The sequence below is a fragment of the Xiphophorus couchianus genome, chromosome 24 (genome assembly GCF_001444195.1).
Source record: "Xiphophorus couchianus chromosome 24, X_couchianus-1.0, whole genome shotgun sequence".
NCBI classification, from domain to species: domain Eukaryota; kingdom Metazoa; phylum Chordata; class Actinopteri; order Cyprinodontiformes; family Poeciliidae; genus Xiphophorus; species Xiphophorus couchianus.
The window spans coordinates 1,864,640-1,883,475 of NC_040251.1; the positions used below are offsets into that span (position 1 = coordinate 1,864,640).

An 18,836-nucleotide genomic window follows, 5' to 3' on the forward strand; every position below is an offset into this window, starting at 1 on the left:
AGCAGTGACTGACTTGCGAAGCAAGCGAAAAACGAGCAAAATTTCCAACTGCCAAAATGCAGAGTGTAACTGCCGCTCCATTACAGTGAGAAATGAAGCGAATTTTTGACCCCAAAACAATTTTGAAATCGCTGTCACACCCACAAATATCGCCCGATTGGTATCAAACTCGGTTATGACATTGATACGCATGCCTGCGCCTGTAAAATGTTTTTCGAAATTTCTCTAGGGCTTACGGTTTTCTGTCAAGGTGCTTCAGAGCGGAATCATGCACCAAATCTCCCAGATTCAATTCCATGAATTTCTGAAAAGGTTTCAGAGCTCAGCACACACCATCTCTCTCTCATCACTGCAATTACTGTGAGTGAGCTACAAATATGAATCGCAGTACTATGGGAGACGACAGATAGTCCTCTCATACACTTCAAACGATTTTCCAATACGTCTCTCGGTTCCTGAACAGCAAGAAGTTGTTCAGCCTGCTTTTTCCATATAAACTGACTGGGTGTCTCACAAAGATAGAATTATTTCTCCACCTCTCTGTCTCACACACAGAGAGGTGTGTGACAGTTAGGACTACAAAAACGCATCACTGTAGTTCCAACTAACACTCTGTTAAAACAGAGGGCTGAGCTGCCATTTAGAACTACAGGCTGTTTTGGCCAGTAAATAACGGATTTTACCCAAACACTGTTAGACATTTTAATTAGTGTGATCATTTAATATGAAGCTTATGGGGTTTTTTTTTTCAAAATAAAAGCATCCATATCCCCCTCAGGTTAGTGCATCACCGTAGGCGGTGCAATAATATTAGCATGCATTATATTTTTCTCTCAGGTTAGGGAACTGCCTTGCGCAGCAAAGCAGTTCATTAGCATTAGCAAGGCAGTTCATTAGCATTAGAACTGCATTGCGCAGTTCTAATGCTAATGAACTTCTTGTTTGCTTTCTCTCTTCATCATTTTGTCAAATTTGTATTTTTAGTAGATCTGTTTAGTAATTTCTGAATAATAAAAATATGACACAAGCAAATTTGAGAAAAGGGTGGTGAAGATAACGCAGGCTGGTTAATAGCTTATTTTACCTTAAATAAGCTATTAGCTATTTTCTTACTTATTAGCCATGTTTAATATCCTGAGTGCAGTAAGTCAATTACAGACAACATTCTAATGATATCCCACATGCTATTGACAGCATTTAGAGAAAGATATGTTCGTCCTGCTTTGTTCAGAAAAACTAACTGCTTCAAACAGTTACAATCCTGTCTCTCTCTCTGTGTCTCACTCACATGACAGCTGAACTGCTCTTTAGAACTACAATGACTGAAGGTTGTTATTACAACATGGCGGAACTGTCAGTTACTAAAGAGGAGGACTGAACTGGCCTTTAGAACTACTTGTGTTTTGGGCTTTTTATAACTGATTTAACCCAATCACTGTTACACATGGGATTAGTTTGGCTTACTGAAAATTTCAAAATTAAAAGCCTTGACCTTTTTTATATCAAGTAATTGCTATTTTGGGCTTTATGTGACTGGTTTAAACAAACCACTGTTAGACATTGGATTACTGTTTCCATTTAATAAGAAGCTTACGGTTTTTTTCAAAATAAAAGCTTAAATATCCCCATCAGGCGGTGCAATAATTTTAGCCTGCATTATCTTTTTCTCTCCGGTTCAGGGACTGCCTTGCACAGCAAGGCAGTTCATTAGCATTAGCCTTTTAGCTTAAATAAGCTATTAGCAGTTGTTCTTACTTATTAGCCATGTTTAGTATACTGAATGCAGTAAGTACAGACAACATGCTATTGATGACCCACATCCTACTGACAGCATTCACGCTAACATTAGCATTTTGGCTAATTTCAGCTGATACACTTACTTTATCATACTTAATGGTGCAAGTCCATGTTAGTAAACATTCCTGTCATTCTCCTCATATGATTGCAGCTTTGTTTAGCATTGATGCTAATTTTTAGCATCAGAACGCTGGGTCCAAACCGACGGGCACACTTTGGCAGGCCCCGGTTAAATTTCTTCAGGAATTTTCTAGTTTATCTCTGTAATACATCTAATTTAGTCACATGACGTTCACTGATTTTTAACCTCTGGTAATATTTACAAGTCCTGCTCCATTACAGAAAATAGTCCGGATCATTAAGCTTTGTTTTTCTGTTTTCCGAGCTGAGGGAGCTCAATGCATCTAACTTTATCTTCCTCTTTATCAGACATGCGTGCACTAATCTGTGGCTGATGCTGCAGCGAGACAGCTGAGCCATTCGTTTAGGTCCCAGAGGTATCAATTACACCCAGCCAGACAGCAGAACCAGGCAGGAGCTGGGAATTAATGATGGCTTCATGACTCAGGCTAGAGCAGAAACACACTGTGGGGAAAAAAACACTCTCTGAGCGAGAACTCCCCCTGGTGGACGCTAGTCAAACTGGACTGACTCAGATACTTTTTTTTTGTTTTAATCAAGTGCTTTTAGAGAAGGTAAAGTCATGTATTTATGTCTATGAAAACAAACAATAATAACTTTAACCTAACCAAACACCCAAATTACACAGCCAAACTCCCTTAAAAAAGCTCAAAAATAGCAAAATAGACGCAGCGACTTGGAAAAAGACGAACACAAACTGAATCCAGAGAAATGACTGTTATAAAATCTAACAAGAAATTCTTAATTCAAGACTCAAATTCTAAATATGCTTCAAAAGAAAAAAATCTGTATATAGAACAAGGCCACTTTAGATTTGTGCCTGGCTACTTTTCTCCCCAATTTGTTACGCAAGTCATTCATTATTACAGTTTATGGATGCCAATGATTTGATGAAAAATAAAATTTGGATGGAGGGGGGAAATTGAAAGCTCTCATGTGCATAAGAACAATCCATCTCCTGCACAAAAACGCATCGTTGCACGTCTACCGATTCAGTTGAAAAGTTGTATCAATGAGAAAATGTGAAAACCAATTTAAAGTGAAACCTTTTGAATGATTTGGGGGTTATTTTCTGAAAAGTCCAGCAGTATTTGTATATAGATTGATTGTTGAGGGTGAAAGTAGACAAACGGGTAGATAAATGAATACAGGATGAGGCCATTAAGTCAATGTTTAAAACGAGACACCTTGTCCCTAGTTTCATCTCAGCTGACCAGAGCATCTTCTTCCAGATTCTCTCTTTTTATCTATCGCCACATTTAAGAGAGATTCTCCTACCTGAGGCGTGGATCTCTGCAGCTCCTCCAGAGTCTGTCAGGTGAGACGACCGGCCATGTCTTTGTCCATCTCCTTGGATCTGTGTAGGACATATTTAGTTTAGATGCCGACACACTTTTAACATTCTTATTTGTAAAAAAAAATAAATAAATAAAAGAAGAAGAAATTACTGCATCCTTATGCACAATCTGTTGTTGATCTATCAGAATTCCCAGTGAATAATATTGCAAACATTTTTAAGGTGCTGTATATGCTACAATAGCTTCTTTTTAAAAAGAAAAAAAAATCACCAAACCTTCATGTTAGACCCCCACCACAGCCCCCTCCTCCCTCAAACCCCTTTAGCTGCCTCCCTCCTCCATCTAGCCCCCAGAAACCCCTCCCCCCATGGCTCGTTGCCATGGAAGCTGATTGGAAGGATCGCTCCGTCTCCCCTGCACATCGGTGCCGGAGATGAACAGGACAAATCAGAGACCAAACCCGACAGGATTCAGCCGTTCAAACTGAAAAAACTGTTAGACTCTGAATGAATTTAATATATCATTTATATTTTATACTCATCTCAACACGCAACATAACAAGAACAGTTTCATCTCCTTAACAAGACCTTTTTATTCATTTTCATTTTACAATTGATACCTTTATTTCTGGGCTTTATTTAAAATCAAAATATGTCTTTTTCTAATGAGGTTGTCAAAATGTATTTGTAAAACCATTTCCTCAGCGCCCGCACTTCACTGAAATACAAACACAGCCATGTTCACAGCACACAAACTCAAGGCTGCGCCACTTTAATGAGAGGACATAGCATTCCGGGTCCAGCATCGCTATGGCAACAATATGTGTGGGGGCTGAGTGGTTAATCATATCATTTTCATTGACATTGTTGTGGATGTTAGTCATACGTTTGATTGATTACATCGTTTACATTAACTTCAGATTGGACAAATAATCTGTTATAAACACAAAATAGAGGTGAATTCTGGAAAGTAAGGAAAAGGTTGCAGATTTAAAAAAATGTTTTACTCTGATGGTGAAACATGGCGGTGCGGGTATCATACTGTGGGATACTTTTCTTCAGCAGGGAAAGGGACGCCTGGCTTACTTAGTTTTGGAAGTCTTGAGATTTTTTTTCTTCACATTTTTCTTTGTAAATTAACTCAAGCTCAGTCAGACTGGATGAAGAGACTCTGAACATCAATTGTCAAGTTCTGCCACACTTGCTCAATTGGATTTACATTTGGACTTTGACTAGACCGATCTCTTAAAAAAAAAAGTTACAACTTATTGCAACTATAGTCGTAACCATCTCCTATTAAAACAGTAAGTACTTAGCTTACTATAATTGAATATTATTCAATTATAGCAATTATAAAAACTCTCTGGTGTTTCTTTTGTTCTGTGTTTTAACTGTGGAGAAAAAAAAAAGTTTAATCCTAAAAATTATATTAATAAATGCATCAATTTTTTCCAATGTACACAATAGTCATATTTTTTAAAAGATTAACTCATTAAATGCCAGTTAAAAAGATAAAACAAGAGGATGTATGGTTATGAAGTACATATACAGTACAGACCAAACGTTTGGACAGAACTGTGTGTCCAAGCTTTTGATCTGTACTCAGTTCAGACCAAAAGTTTGGACACACCTTCTCATTGAAGGTGGACACCTTCAATCTGTCAATCCTTTCCGTCTCATTCAATGAGAAGGTGAATGAGAATGAGAAAAGGTGTGTCTAAACTTTTGGTCTGCATTGAGTACAGACCAAAAGTTTGGACACACAGTTGTGTCCAAACTTACTGTATATTTACAGTGTAAAACAATAAGTCATAATATTGTGAAGAATAAGGTAACAAAGAAAAATGCCAATCAGAATGGTAGTGTAATACAAAACTGCAGTTTTAATAGGAGTCAAAGGCTCACAAGATGCATAAATAAAAAAAATCTATTCACATTTATACAATCTGCATTAACAAAATCAAAGGAATGCAAAAATCTAAAGTTGAAAAGTCCAACAGATTTGATCAGGTTCACCATTTCAAATGTAAAACATCCTAAGACATTATAGATGAAATTTAAGATATTTATCTCTACAGAATTGTACAAACTTCATCCAGTCCATTGGTGATAAATTTGCACCTGTGATAGACAGAAAAAACCCTAGTTAGCTAGCTAGCAAGCAAGGTGGCCTCAACCGTGTAATGTAGATGTCTGAGTGTGACTCAAACTTTTGCCTGACAGAAAAATCTGATGAGAAAAGAAAAAATGTATAGAATATATGAGATTAAATAGTCAGTTTTGTTTCTTTCTGTCAGGTTTTCCTTCTCCTTATTTAGTAATGCTGGACTCTGGATATTTTCCTGACCAGAGCAACATGATTGAGTTTCTTAATCATACAGCTAGAGATGCACCGATCAGATGTTAATATCTGTATCGGTCCTGATATTGAAAAGAAATTCTAAATTGGGTACCAGTGACAGTGCTGTAATGGCAGATTTATTCAGTCTAATTCTATTCTTTGTCCTCATGCGTTATTATTTACATTATATTTAGAATTCCTAATTTCACTTTATGAACCAGTTTAAAGGAGATTTGTTACATGTTTGACCAACATAGGCAACCTACTGATTTTGTCAGTTTCGTTTTTTTATTATTTACTTTGGCTAAGCAAAGTAAATAAATTGTAAGTAAGTAAATACATTGGCTAAGCAAATTAAAGTTGTGTTGTTTTTACATATTTGAACAAGCTTGTGAAACTATTTGTGTATTTAAGTGTGATGTACTGGGTTATCAAATACATTTTTGATTTGGTACATTGTTGCTTGTGTTTGATAAAAAAGAAAGGTTTTAGGTCAATTCAGCATTGCTTTTCTGTATCTGACCTGGTACTGGCCGACACTAAACCTGAGATATTGGTATCGGAAATGAAAAAAGCAGATCATGCATCACTAGATATAACCCGTTTCCTCTTATTTTTTTGGTTCCTGCCATTGATTTCAGCTTCAACGCAACAAGAAGAGTGATCGGACAAATAAAGCCCATCGCGTTTGCGTTCTAAAAACTATTTCTCTTATTTCCCCTCCCTGCTTCACTGAGCCTCCACAGACTCTCGCATGTACTCCTTCATTGTATGATCTCAGCGAGCTTGCTTCACCTCTGTCAGGCTCGAGCGCTTCCAGCCGGCAGCAGCACCGAGCTAACAAGTCTTTGTGAGGAGCGAGGGAGAGGAAGAGGGGAAGGAGGGGTTGCGAAGCAGGAGAGAATCAGACGGCGAGGGAGCTGACAGCGTGAGCACAGAATGAGGGTGCAGCGGGAGCAGGCATAAGACAGCGACGGAGGCGGCACAATAGTGCGAGGCACTGCTGGAAAGAGAGAAATAAGGAAGAGCAGGCATCATGGCAGCGCTCACTCCATCGTCACGGCACATGGGGAATTCTGGCCGCCGCTGCTGAACATTGTGTGATGCAGAGGAGAGAGTCGGGAGGACCGCCGGGAAACCAGAAGCAAGAGACGGAAACAGGTCAGTGAAGACGGTCAGCGCAGCGGGGAGCCGAACCAGCTCGGCCTCCAGGAGGTTCGCCTACGTCACATGGTGGCACTGACTTCCATTTGTCAATGAGAAAATCTCATGTCAGTGTTTGGGAAGAGGACATGAATGAGGAGTGGGAGGCTGTGCGTGCATGCGGGCATCAGAAAGTAACGACGCTCACTCACTCAACGAGGGATTTCGGGCTAAAACGGGCGCATGGATGGGGATGGAAGGTTTTAAACATACAACACTCATCGCTGATTTATCTACAACGCCGTCGTGCCCTTTCGTTTTCTTGTGCCTTCGAAAACGGGAAGCGCAGGGACTTTGCACTGATAAAGAAAATTGTATAACACTGTAGGAGGCAAGACAAAGCCGGTCCAAGAGGAAAACCTTGGCTCATCATTCAGCCCTGCTGCATGTGATGTAATCCTCAACCAGCCTAATGTCTCTACTGAATAACTTCTTCTGACTGGAAATAAAAACAAACAAAAAGTCGACGAGGGTTCCCCTAAAGAGGCCCCTTTTTACGTCCAACAATCAACTGCATCTAGAACTGCTGTTTCATTGCTCAACAACATAGAATAGGATGACATCTGGTTTGCCCAAATCTAGATAAGATCATTGCATCTTTGACATGACTTGTTTTCTATTTGCAAGGTATCACAAACAGGCAAGGTCACCCAAGAACACTCAACATCTATTAGTGGAAGACCCATTTATAAAGTCAGTACATGAATAAACTCTGTTCTTCCGTAACTTCAACATATTTCACTGAGATTTCAAGTGGTAGACCAACATAAAGTAGAATGTTTTCAGTCCTTTTCTGGTTCATTTGTGCATAGTGAGGTGGGGAAATAAGAGAAATCGTTTTTAGAATGCAAATGTGATGGCCGTTACTTGTCTGATCGCTTCTGTGGTGTAAATTTGTGTTGCCTTAAAAGTAAAGGCAAAACGTTGCATATTACCTTAAGACAACGTTTGTTTATGTTTTGGAAACTCCAAAATTTAGATGCAGAAGCATCACATGCCACATCTATATGCCACTACAGGTTTGAATTCACCACAGTTATACAATAGGTAAACAAAAAGGTGGTTTATTATTAGACTGTATTATGATACATTTCCTTTTTCTTAATTTTCCATCCATCCAACCATCCATTTTCTGTTCACCCTTGTCCCTAATGGGGTCGGGAGGGTTGCTGGTGCCTATCTCCAGCTACGTTCCAGGCGGGAGGCGGGGTACACCCTGGACAGGTCGCCAGTCTGTCGCAGGGCATTTCTTAATTTTGAGATGTCAAAATACTTCAAATGCGAGTCAGAAGGCCAGGAAAGGTTTCTGTCATTGTCCAGGGTTAGCAGGCTAACTACTATTAGCAAAACATGCCAATAACAATGCTGTATTTCAAACAAATATGCTTTTAGATGCTGAGCAAATTGTTCAGTAACTGAGAATGTACAGTATGTGCAAATAAACATGTTAGAGCTTCAACTATCAGTGCATGGTAGCTATATTGTACTTTAAGGTCAGGGTTATAGTCAAACCTATTAACTAGAATATACAAAGCAAAATTAAGAGTTTTTATTGTCCAAAGCCAATTGTATGCTTTTTGAAAATAATGTAGTCAAATTATCAGCATTCGTAACCACATTATGCTCTTTTGTAGCTTTATGCCCATAAAATTGGTCTCTTTTCACAACTAATGCCATGCTACATTTGCTAGCCTATTGCTACCTTTTGTTGACACTGAGTTGTTGGATTTTTGTGACTCAACAAAGCTGCCTTGTGACAGTGATGAAGATATAAAGTTGTGGACTAAAACAAACAAACAAAAACTAGAACAAAAGGACACAAAGTTGGTTTGCCACCGTTGGTTTGGACCTACAGTGACGCCACCAAGCAACATGCTAGCTAGATAGATGGGTAACTTGTTGTATGCAAAGAAATATGCTTGAATTCAAGCTAAAGGATAAATCAAATTATTCCAGTATTCTGTCTGAAAGCTTTCAACAAATTAAAAGGTTAAATCAGTTTTTGAAAAGAGTTGTGAAGTGTCATCAAGCTGTTTTATGTCAACGTGTCTGTCGCACAGGTGTGACCAGCGGGACCTGCTCCAGGATGAGCGGGATCCTGAAGAGAAAGCTTGAAGAGGAACCCTCCTCCTATTTGTCTCTGCAGGGCTCAGAAGATGACGAGGTTTCCTGCAGCGACAGCGGCAACAGCAGCGATAGTCTTAATAATTCGGTCCCCTCTGGGATTCTAGATCGTAAGATCTCACCAACAAACCTTTCTTGTTTTATTAACCTGATTGGTAAGGGTTTTAAGAATTCAGGAGGCAAAGAGAATGAGCTTTAATAGTGCACTACATCTGTAGGATACTGTTAAGGAAGTGAACAATTATGAAGTGGAGGTAAAACTGTTTATAAATAGTTTTTTTTTAAATTGACTACTTTCTACAAATATACTTAGCGTACATCTGCTCAAGCTCAACTTACTCGTCCTAATTATTTCTACTTAAGCTAAAATTATATCATGCTTAAATGTAACTTTTATTGAATATTTTAATTTTGAGACTTCAAGCAAAAATGCAAAGTGATAGTTTGCCCATGAAGAAAAGACAACAACAAAATGATCAAAATTAAGGTAATGTTGGTTGTGATCCTTTATTTTCTAAACAATGAATGTTAATGTTTTTTTGCAACCAGACATACTTCCAATTATCAGAATTAGGTTTTTTTGTTGGTCATCTGACTGACGGCAACAAGTGGAGGATGGAAAATGCCAACAAACTTTGTTCATTTGGTCATTTGTCTGGCATTTCATTCAAAGTATTTTAAGCTTTATCCATGGTTTCATAGAAAATGTTTTAGTATTTCTAATATTAAAGATTTTCTGCTTTTGCCGTTTTTGCCACACATCAATGTTTGAGATTTTTCACATAATGCTTTCATTTACTGAAAGGAAAAGGCTCTCCAACCTAACATGAACAGGTGTTATGTTCGGACAATGGGGAAGAGATAGAGCCATCTTGTCAGACCGTCAGTTCCTGAAACCACAAAAAAAAGAGAAAAAGAAAAACGCATGCAGGGTCCCGGTGGGACCACGCACAGGGTAAAATGATTAGACCCCAACCTTTAAAGAAATTCAGATGAGACAGATGAGAGGGTTAATGATGTCAAGCCATTTGAAAAGAAAGGCTACGAAGCAATTTCACAGAATTTGGGACTTTAGTAAACCACAGTAAGATTCATTAGCAACAAAAAGAAAATATTTATGTACAGATATCACAGGACTATAGATATGATATATAGAGCATGTATGTGAAATACCCTTTAAAAACATGTATTGTGTCTCCTATATAAGCATAGCCACTGCTTCAGCTTTATCATTGGCTTGTGTCTCCCTTTTCTATTCTTTACCATTAGCCTCTGTCCAGCGGCAGTCAAAGCGACTGCGGGGACGTAATGTGCACTTTGAGAGCGTCACTGTGTACTATTTCAGCCGGCGCCAGGGCTTCACCAGCGTGCCGACGCAGGGTGGCAGCACCCTGGGGATGTCGCCACATCACAGCGGGGTGAAGCGCTTCACCCTCAGGGAGTTTGCCATGGAGCAGAAACGGAGCCATCAGAACATGCTGAGGGATCATCTCAAAGAGGAGAAACTCAACGCCATCAAACTCAAAGTCGGTGGAGCAACCCATCGCCAGGTTTCGAATTTAAATACGTGTAACATTCTGGGTTCCATCTCTTCAGCTAACCAAGAACGGCACGGTGTCCTCCATGGAGGCCGACACTCTGACGCTCGACGACATCTCAGAAGATGACCTGGATGTGGATAATACGGAGGTGGATGACTACTTCTTCCTCCAGCCCCTCACCACCAGGAGGCGGCGCGCGCTCCTCCGTGCCTCTGGGGTCCGCCGCATCGATGTGGAGGAGAAGCACGAGCTGCGCGCCCTGAGGATGTCTAGAGAGGAATGTGGGTGTCGCTGTCGAGGGATATGTGACCCAGAGACCTGTGCTTGCAGCCTGGCCGGCATTAAGTGCCAGGTAAATGGAAATGTGGTGAGGCACATCTATAATACTAAAGTTTTGTAAATGTCTGTCTGTGTATGAAAACACATCAAATATAAAATGACCTCTTAGTGTCAGGAGGATTTGTTTGTTCTTCCTTACGATTAATCACGATGCAATTATCTATGGATCAGTTATTTACAAGTTGGGAGAGAAAAGGTTAATTAAAGATGGCTAACACTTTCTGGCAGATTGACCAGTAGAGGATATAGCGACATAAAATGTTACTTTATATTGAGTTGACAAAAACAGACACGGATCAAATTTTAACAATACTTTTTGGAAAACCAAGTATCCACTTTTTTATTTACCAATAAATAAAAGATTCATGAATAACAAACTGTCATAACTGGAGAGTCCCAGTGAACAACTACTGGATGAAAATACATTTAAACGAAGACTAGCTTAAATGTTTCATAGATGCTAAAGCAAAATTTGGTTTAAGTGATCAATGCTTAGATGTTTATTAAGTCAAGGACTTTCGTATGTCATGTTTTCATTATAACTGCAATTACAATACTTTTTTTTTTCAAAATACAAACTAAGCTGCTCCGTATCTGCCTTTAAGATTATTTTGTTAGCACTGTGTTCTGAGGGACTCGATAAAACAATGTATTTCTAGTTGGAACCTAACAATTCTTGTTACAAACTGAACTTTACCTCTGTTGATATCAAGGTAGTGTCTTGTAATAAGATGAATTATCATTCTGTATTTGAGACTCTTATTTGGAAGTAAGTAAGGAAGTAGTATTTGAGTCAATGCTGTGCTAAATTCACACACGTGGTAAGAAACTTTGCTCTTCGGACACTAATAATTTCTCCGCTACTTTTATGTCATTTTTGCGGCAACATTTTGGATTCTTGGCAGAAAATAAAATGAGTAACCTAAAAGATGTAAACTCGGTGACAGGCTAACCTCTCACTGCTAGGCTAACAAAGTAATATTAGCATCTTCTTCAAAGCTTCCCTTAATTGCCAAAGAGCTATTTCCAAGTTTTTTCATGAGTCTGGACTATATTTAGTCACATGGAGTTAGATATCGAAAATACTGAATAAACCTGAAATGGATAATTAAAACAGAGATCTTTTAAAGCACAGCCTGAAGGGCATTTTAAAGCATTTATGGGACTTTCAGTTATTATCTCAAATATAGATGATAACCAAGATCACAGGAAGAGAAAGATTTGTGGAACAGACTTTATATAGATGCTTAATTTGCCATTTTAAAAAATTGGCCTATAAAATTGAGTGTCAACTGAATAAAAACCACTCCAAATATGTTTTGACGGGTTTTTTTCTGTTTAAAAAAGATTCAAATGATCCTTTCCTTCAGAACTGCTCCAAATCTAAAACATTGGACAAATCAGGCAGATTTATAAACTCAGATCCTTGTTTAGTCCTTTAGGTTATAATAAAACTAAAGGAATACGCTTTACTATCATAGTAAAGCATAATGCAAACTGCTCTAAATAGAACAGAGATGATACTATATTGATCCCAATCATACAAAAAAATTGTTACAATCTCTAAAGGTGTTCTGCTTCTGAAACAAATGACAAAAGACGAGTAATGGGCATAATCATTTGTGCATATTTTCCAGTAGCGCTGCAGATGAAATTCCAAATCATCCACAGCAGATTCTGAACTTCTCCCCAACTCATGACTGGCTCTGATTGGCAGCTGCCTCTCTCGTGTGTGATGTTTGCCCCCCTGCACTCCCTCCCTCCAGGTGGACCGCATGTCCTTCCCCTGCGGCTGCACCAAGGACGGCTGCAGCAACGGCGCCGGGCGGCTGGAGTTCAACCCGGTCCGAGTGCGCACCCACTTCCTGCACACCATCATGAAGCTGGAGCTGGAGAAGAGCCGCGAGGAGCAGTACCAGCAAACAGAGCAGCAGCTTGTAACCAGTGGCAACGGTTACCACGGCAACACCACCTTGATCCAGCAGCAGCCGCAGCAGCAGCACAACCCTCAGTCTCTGAAGATGAACAATCCCATCATGCATCTCCAGAGCACGGGTGACTCCGATTCGCATCTAGACGAGGACGAGGAGGAAGAGGAGGACGAAGACGACGACGAAGAGGAGGAGGATGAGGCTTACGACGAGGACGGCAGCAGCGTTTGCAGCGGGCTGTCAGACTGCAGCACGCACAGTCTAGAAACTCTCGACCCGGAGGACGCAGAGGAAGACGACGAGGACGATGAGGAGGAGGAGGACGAAGAGGATGAGGAAGAGGATGAAGAAGAGGATGAGGAGGAAGACTGGGACTGTTCATTGCACGGACTGAATCCTCCCTCGTACTCCGTCCCCCTCCCCTCTGTTCTGAGTTACACCAACAGCCTCCTGGGCCTCAGCGGCCCGTTCCACAGCGCCTCCTCCCTGCAGCCCTATCAGCTGGATGTCTCGGCGAGCGACACGCCCGCCTTCCTTGGCGAGACCCAAAACGCTGCCGCGCCCATGCTCCCCTCGGTCGAATCCGCGCTGGAGTCCGAAATGGGCGCTGAGCCCCAGAACCGTTTCTCCGAGCTCGGCCCTGGCCTCCGCACAAACCCAGACTGTGCTGACTCACAGGCGGAGCAAGAGCCGCCGCCGCCGCCGCCGCCGATGTGTGGAGAAGTCAGCCGCACAGCGGCCTCAGAGAACGCCTGATGAGGAAGGACTGACATAGACTGTTGGCGTTCTTTAGAGAGGAAGTGAAAATATGTTCCACCCACTCCCTTACAGATTTTGTTACATTTTTACTTTTTTTTTTTTTGTCGCACGTACATGCTTCAAGATCAAAGTAATTAGTATCAAACCTGAGTCAATACAAAATGCAGTTCTCAATGATGACGTCATAGAAAGAAACTGTCCAATGAGTCACTAATCACTCTTGCCAAAATTACTCCAAAACACATCAGCACAGGCTGCGTTTCCATTAAAAAATTGCACAAATCTTTGTCTCCATTTTGCTAATGTCGAAAAGACACAACTTCACAATTGTGGTGTTTTCATTAAATAACAAATTAAATGAAAACCACGTGTAAACAAGCTTGTTTACACAATAAGTCATGGCAGCGACAACTCCATGGGGTAAATGCATAATTCAGCAATGGCGCTAGCTGTACTGTCTGAAAAAAACTAATCCAAAAATCCTCCTCTTACCACTTCCTGTTGTTTTCTTCATCGTTTCTGCCAGTAGTAACATCTGGTTGGTGATCATGTGACTCGTGTGATGAGAAAAAAAGTGTTTCTGTTGCAGTTTTGCAAAATACATTTATTATATTTTGGATCTTTAAAGACATACAAGTTTTGTAAAAACAAACTAAAAAAAAAAATTCTAACTATATTTTGCATTTTAGATTTAATGAATTTTGACATGCCAGTAGTTAAATTTTACCTGGTTTGTCAAAGATTTGGACATCATTGATCTGAGACATGCAAGTTTGACAAAATTTTTAAAAAAACTAACCAGATAAAAACGGTAAAAAAGCAAAGCCTTTTTCACAGCTCAGTACCTATAGAAGTTTGCAGTATTGTTGATAAGTGCACTTTGAGGGACCGTCACTCATTTCAACCCAGAATGCACCGGAAGTTGAGTCAATCTAGGTTGTCCTCAAACCCATTTAAGATTGTGTAACATGACAAACATGGATAATAAAACAATAACACAGTGGTTAGGTTTGCTACTTTGTATTTGCACTCTACGTTTTACCGTTTGGGCTCCGTTTTCGACGTGTTTGCTGCATGTTTTCCGGTTGTGTCGGCATCTGTGACGAATCAGAACCGGATTTTGAGGTGCTTGCATTGGTTTGGTATTTTCTGTTGTGCTACTGTTGCTGCCAATGTTTCTGCAGCGCTTCTCTGTATCGCATGTGTTCAGTTTACTGGAGATGTTCCTCTGTGTGCGCATTCTGTACGATTAAACATCTGTTGCAGGTGAAAAACACACCTCTATTGTAAAGACACACACCAGTCAATGATCCTGTCGAGAATTTTGCAGTGCTTTGCGAACGTATTGACACGTATTGTCATATTTTGTCTCAGAAAATGAATCTAGAGACTTCTCATAAAGCCACAGTGAAATACATTAAAGTTGTGGTGTAAAGGTGACAAAATATGAAAAGGGTTCATATTATAAATACTTCTGGAAGGTACTATATCTTGAACCCATCATTAAAGTGTCCTCGTTTTCCAACGATATCGCTTTAATTTATTTTAACTAATGTTCGTCTCTCCTAAAACCCATCCAAACTGGCTTTATTCAGCTATGTCTTTTGCTTCCTGAAAGGTGATTTTAAAAACAGACTAAGCAGGGTGAATTTTAGGGTCATTCTTTTTATAAAATTAATTTAAAGTTCTTTTGTAGCTAATACAGTCGTTAGAATTCTCTCCTTCATCAGTTTGTACCTTCACACCTGCCAATTCTTTCCCAACTTAGAGAAGATTGGGTTGCAGTGGTCAGGTACCAGATATGTGAATACGGCAATGCGCAGCTACAAAATGAGTGGAAGACTTAGTGAATTTGTGATTTTTTTTTTTTTTTTGGTAGGTGTTTGGTTCATCAGAATTGTGAACAGTGGGCCACCTCTCAGCCCAACACGGCTCAAATCTATTTAAAGGTGATGAAAACTACAGCGCAAATATGATAATTCAAGTAAAACCAAACCTTTGTCACCGATCATGGCCTAAAAAAAATAAAATAAAAAATACAACATGGCTGCCACATGTGTATAAAGTTAAAACAGTGCAGAAATTAAATCGGCATCTATTTCTGAGAATATTCTTCACATGTTTAAATGTATAAAAGCTAAAAGAAATATCTTGTTGTCAACTGCTGAAATGAGTAAGCTTTGTGATTAGGCACAACATTCAGCAAATCCCAGTTTGCAACCACTTAAATGTGAACTAATTCCAAGTTTATACTTTCTAAAATCAAGACAAAAGGGACACAAGACAGTTTAGGATTACCGTAGGCTTATTCCAATGCTCAACATCTTCTTAGGTTCGTTACCATACTAGCATCCTTCTGTACGACGTAGGTAAGGTGCTAGTCAGGTTTTTGCTGTAAATTAGTTAAGTTACATATGAAGTGTTTGAGCAAAGTTTATATCACACTAACTTCTACATGTTTACCAACAACAAGGTATAAATGCATACTTTTTAGGCTATCAGCATTTTGGATTTAATAGATGAGGATGAGCTGTTGCTATTCACACAACTACCTGAGATTTTCACCATATTGACAGAAGTGTAAGCAACTGCACACATATCAGTTGTGTACAGTGTGTGAATCAAAGTTGCACAAAGAAGTCATTTAAGCGATTTTTGACCTAGTTATTAATTGAAAAACAATAAACATTCAAAGATGCTGCATAAACATCTCACAGTTGATCCATATTATTAGCTCTTAACTAAAAACAATATGGTTTTGCTTTTAGTTGTAGCTGATTATAAGGTGCTATAACTATAGAGAAAACTCGCATTATAAAGGACGGTGTTAAAATGTATTTATTAAGACCGGTTGTTTATGAGAATAAATATGATTAATTTTTGATGCATTTAAAAAGAGGTAGCCTAACTAGGAGATGCTCTTAAATGCGTAATAGCCACAGCAATAATGGTGCTAAAAGTTGTTGACGGTTGACCCCTGTCAACACTAGTTTTAAAGATAGTTGTCATTTAACTAAATATATATATATTGATATTGTCAGACTCACCACTCCAGGTTACGTACTGTCGCTAACAGATGTTCTATTCATTCCTCAAACTTTCAGTCACCCTCCGTGAGTCCGCGCGCACCAATCTTCTGTCTCCATGGTCACCTATAATCCAGATCAAGTTTTACATGAGTGAAAGACTAGAAAAATGTAACAGCATGTTTAGACAATGTGGTATAACAGCTTCAGAGGCTCTTACACTTTCTGGGAAAAGCATTTGCCCTAGGTTGTACATCCATTTTTCAGTACACAGAGCTACAGTATATCCAGATAAATAAACTATCGGCAAATAACCTGTAGAAACGTTGGCGGGACTTTTAGACTCAAAATATCTCTAAAAAAAAAAGAGAGAGAAGGATAACAAGGGCACAGAAAGAAGCAACCAGTGTTGAGGAGCTTTGTTAGTCTGAGAGGATTTCGGTCGTCAAGAGTAGCAGCAGGTGTGGAGTTTTGTTTGGTACATAATGGACTTTACACAGGAGCCGCTTTTCATTGGCTGATGCCCGTTTTACGAGGTCACGTGCGTGGCCGTCTCACAAACACACTTAGCTTCCTGTTAGCTAAGTACAGCATAATGGCAGAACTAATACAACTTGTACACCTTGAAGCCTGTCTGCTACACAGTCTGACGTTAGCTAAACAGATCAATATGCAATGTGTCTGTATCTGACATACACTAAAGATTTTATTTTAGCAGAAAAGGTTTTGGACTAAACTGTTACTCGTGTTAGCCACGTTAGCACCAAGTACAGCTAGTCAATCAACCATCGCTGTGTTCAGAGAAGCTGATTAATAATCGAGAAATAAATATCAAGTCTGGAAACTTGATATAGTAACGGACTGAATGTTATGTTTTTAACTTAATTTTTGCTCGTCTTGCGGGGCGCAGGCGGTTGCCACGGTAACAGGTGTGCTTAAACTACAAAGAGAGAGAGAGAGTAAAAAGGTAGGAGTGGTTTTGAGTTGATCACCTGTTCAGGTTATTTTACCTTTGTTTACCTTTGCTGTGGCTCATTACAGCCGCTGTAGTTTCTAAACGTTGGACTAATTACCTCGTTCGTTTGTGAGTTTACGTCATTCACAACAAACATCAAATAGAACAAATATATTTCATAAAATTTTAACAAACAAATGGCTTCTACTGCGGTAATTATGTGAAATTAAATTAATTATATCCCAGCTTCAGAAGATTTGCCTTTACCTTCTCAGAGCTCTTTGGTTCCTCCTATCAGCCTGTAGCTTCTCATATTGACGTCATCAAACCAAATTTCAGATCTACTATAACTGACTGACACCTGCTGGTCTCAGGTTTGCAACCAGCTTGTGACTGAGAAACCAGTAACCTCCTCCCAGATGATGACATGAACTGGTTAGTTCCTCTGTCCATGTAGTAGCTGATATATTGTGAAAATCCGGTAGAAATGATGCATTAATGGAGTCATGTTTACATAGAAACAACGGGCGCGAGGCTTTGTTTGTGAGACTTGCGGTCACGTGGGTCGGTTGCGGGCGGAGCTTGGTAAGGTTCATTCCCACAAGTCTGAATTGGAATCGAGCCGCACCATATTAGTAGTCAAGCGCATGCGCAGTGCATATCAGGTAGATGATGGCTTTGATCAACGCCATAGAGAGTTCCAACAAGAAGAATATGTGGACAGTCTTGACTAATGTCCGAGAAAGATACATGAATAAAATGGCTGCTGTCAGAATCGACCGTATGAGTCAGAGAAGGAAACTGTGGAAAAGCTGCTCCTGATAACATTTAGTTTACTGCTTAGTGAACATGAGTGCATTCACCATGGAGGAGCTTTCCAGCCTGAAATTCATTTACACATACAGTGAGTGTTTCCCTGGCTTTGTATAGGACGTACGAACTCTTCACATGAGTAAAAAGGTTCTGGTGACTGTATATTTACATACACATAGGCTACATATATGTCCATCTTAGCTTGCAGATAAAAGCTGCATTAGCTAAGCTACATTTGCTAGTCTGGCAGTAAAAACTGCAGTAAATATCCCTGATTTTTTTTCTTAGTATCACAAAGAGGTGAATACAATATTGCGTACATTCCTCATGTAAGTTTAAATTTCACTTTGAAAGAATTCAAGTTTTAAATGGGGAAAAATGTAACTAGAAAAGGATTATTTCTGCCTGAATTTGGTACATAAGTTAATGGGTTTTTTTAAATTATTATTATAGTTTTTAAACTACCAGAATTTGCACTATACCTTTATATCTTTGTCTGTTATTTAATTCTTGGATGGGTACTTCACTTGTACTTGAATTACAATTAAGAGCAATTCACAAAGTGCTCA

At 39.5% G+C, this 18,836-nt stretch overlaps 1 protein-coding gene across 2 annotated transcripts; it reads left to right on the plus strand.

Moving 5' to 3' along the window:
• The first annotated feature begins 6,242 nt into the window (after positions 1-6,242).
• LOC114141128 (cysteine/serine-rich nuclear protein 3-like) lies at positions 6,243-15,001 on the plus strand. 2 transcript variants are annotated; one of them, XM_028011567.1, is made up of 5 exons: positions 6,243-6,737; positions 8,840-9,013; positions 10,173-10,429; positions 10,500-10,811; positions 12,550-15,001. In XM_028011567.1, the coding sequence occupies exons 1-5, from the start codon at positions 6,680-6,682 to the stop codon at positions 13,468-13,470; spliced, it is 1,722 nt and encodes a 573-aa protein (XP_027867368.1). In that variant the 5' UTR covers positions 6,243-6,679; the 3' UTR covers positions 13,471-15,001. The 2 variants fall into 2 exon arrangements, with proteins under 2 accessions (XP_027867368.1, XP_027867369.1); XM_028011568.1 differs by having other exon boundaries at positions 6,244-6,737; positions 10,500-10,796.
• Positions 15,002-18,836: the final 3,835 nt, after the last annotated feature.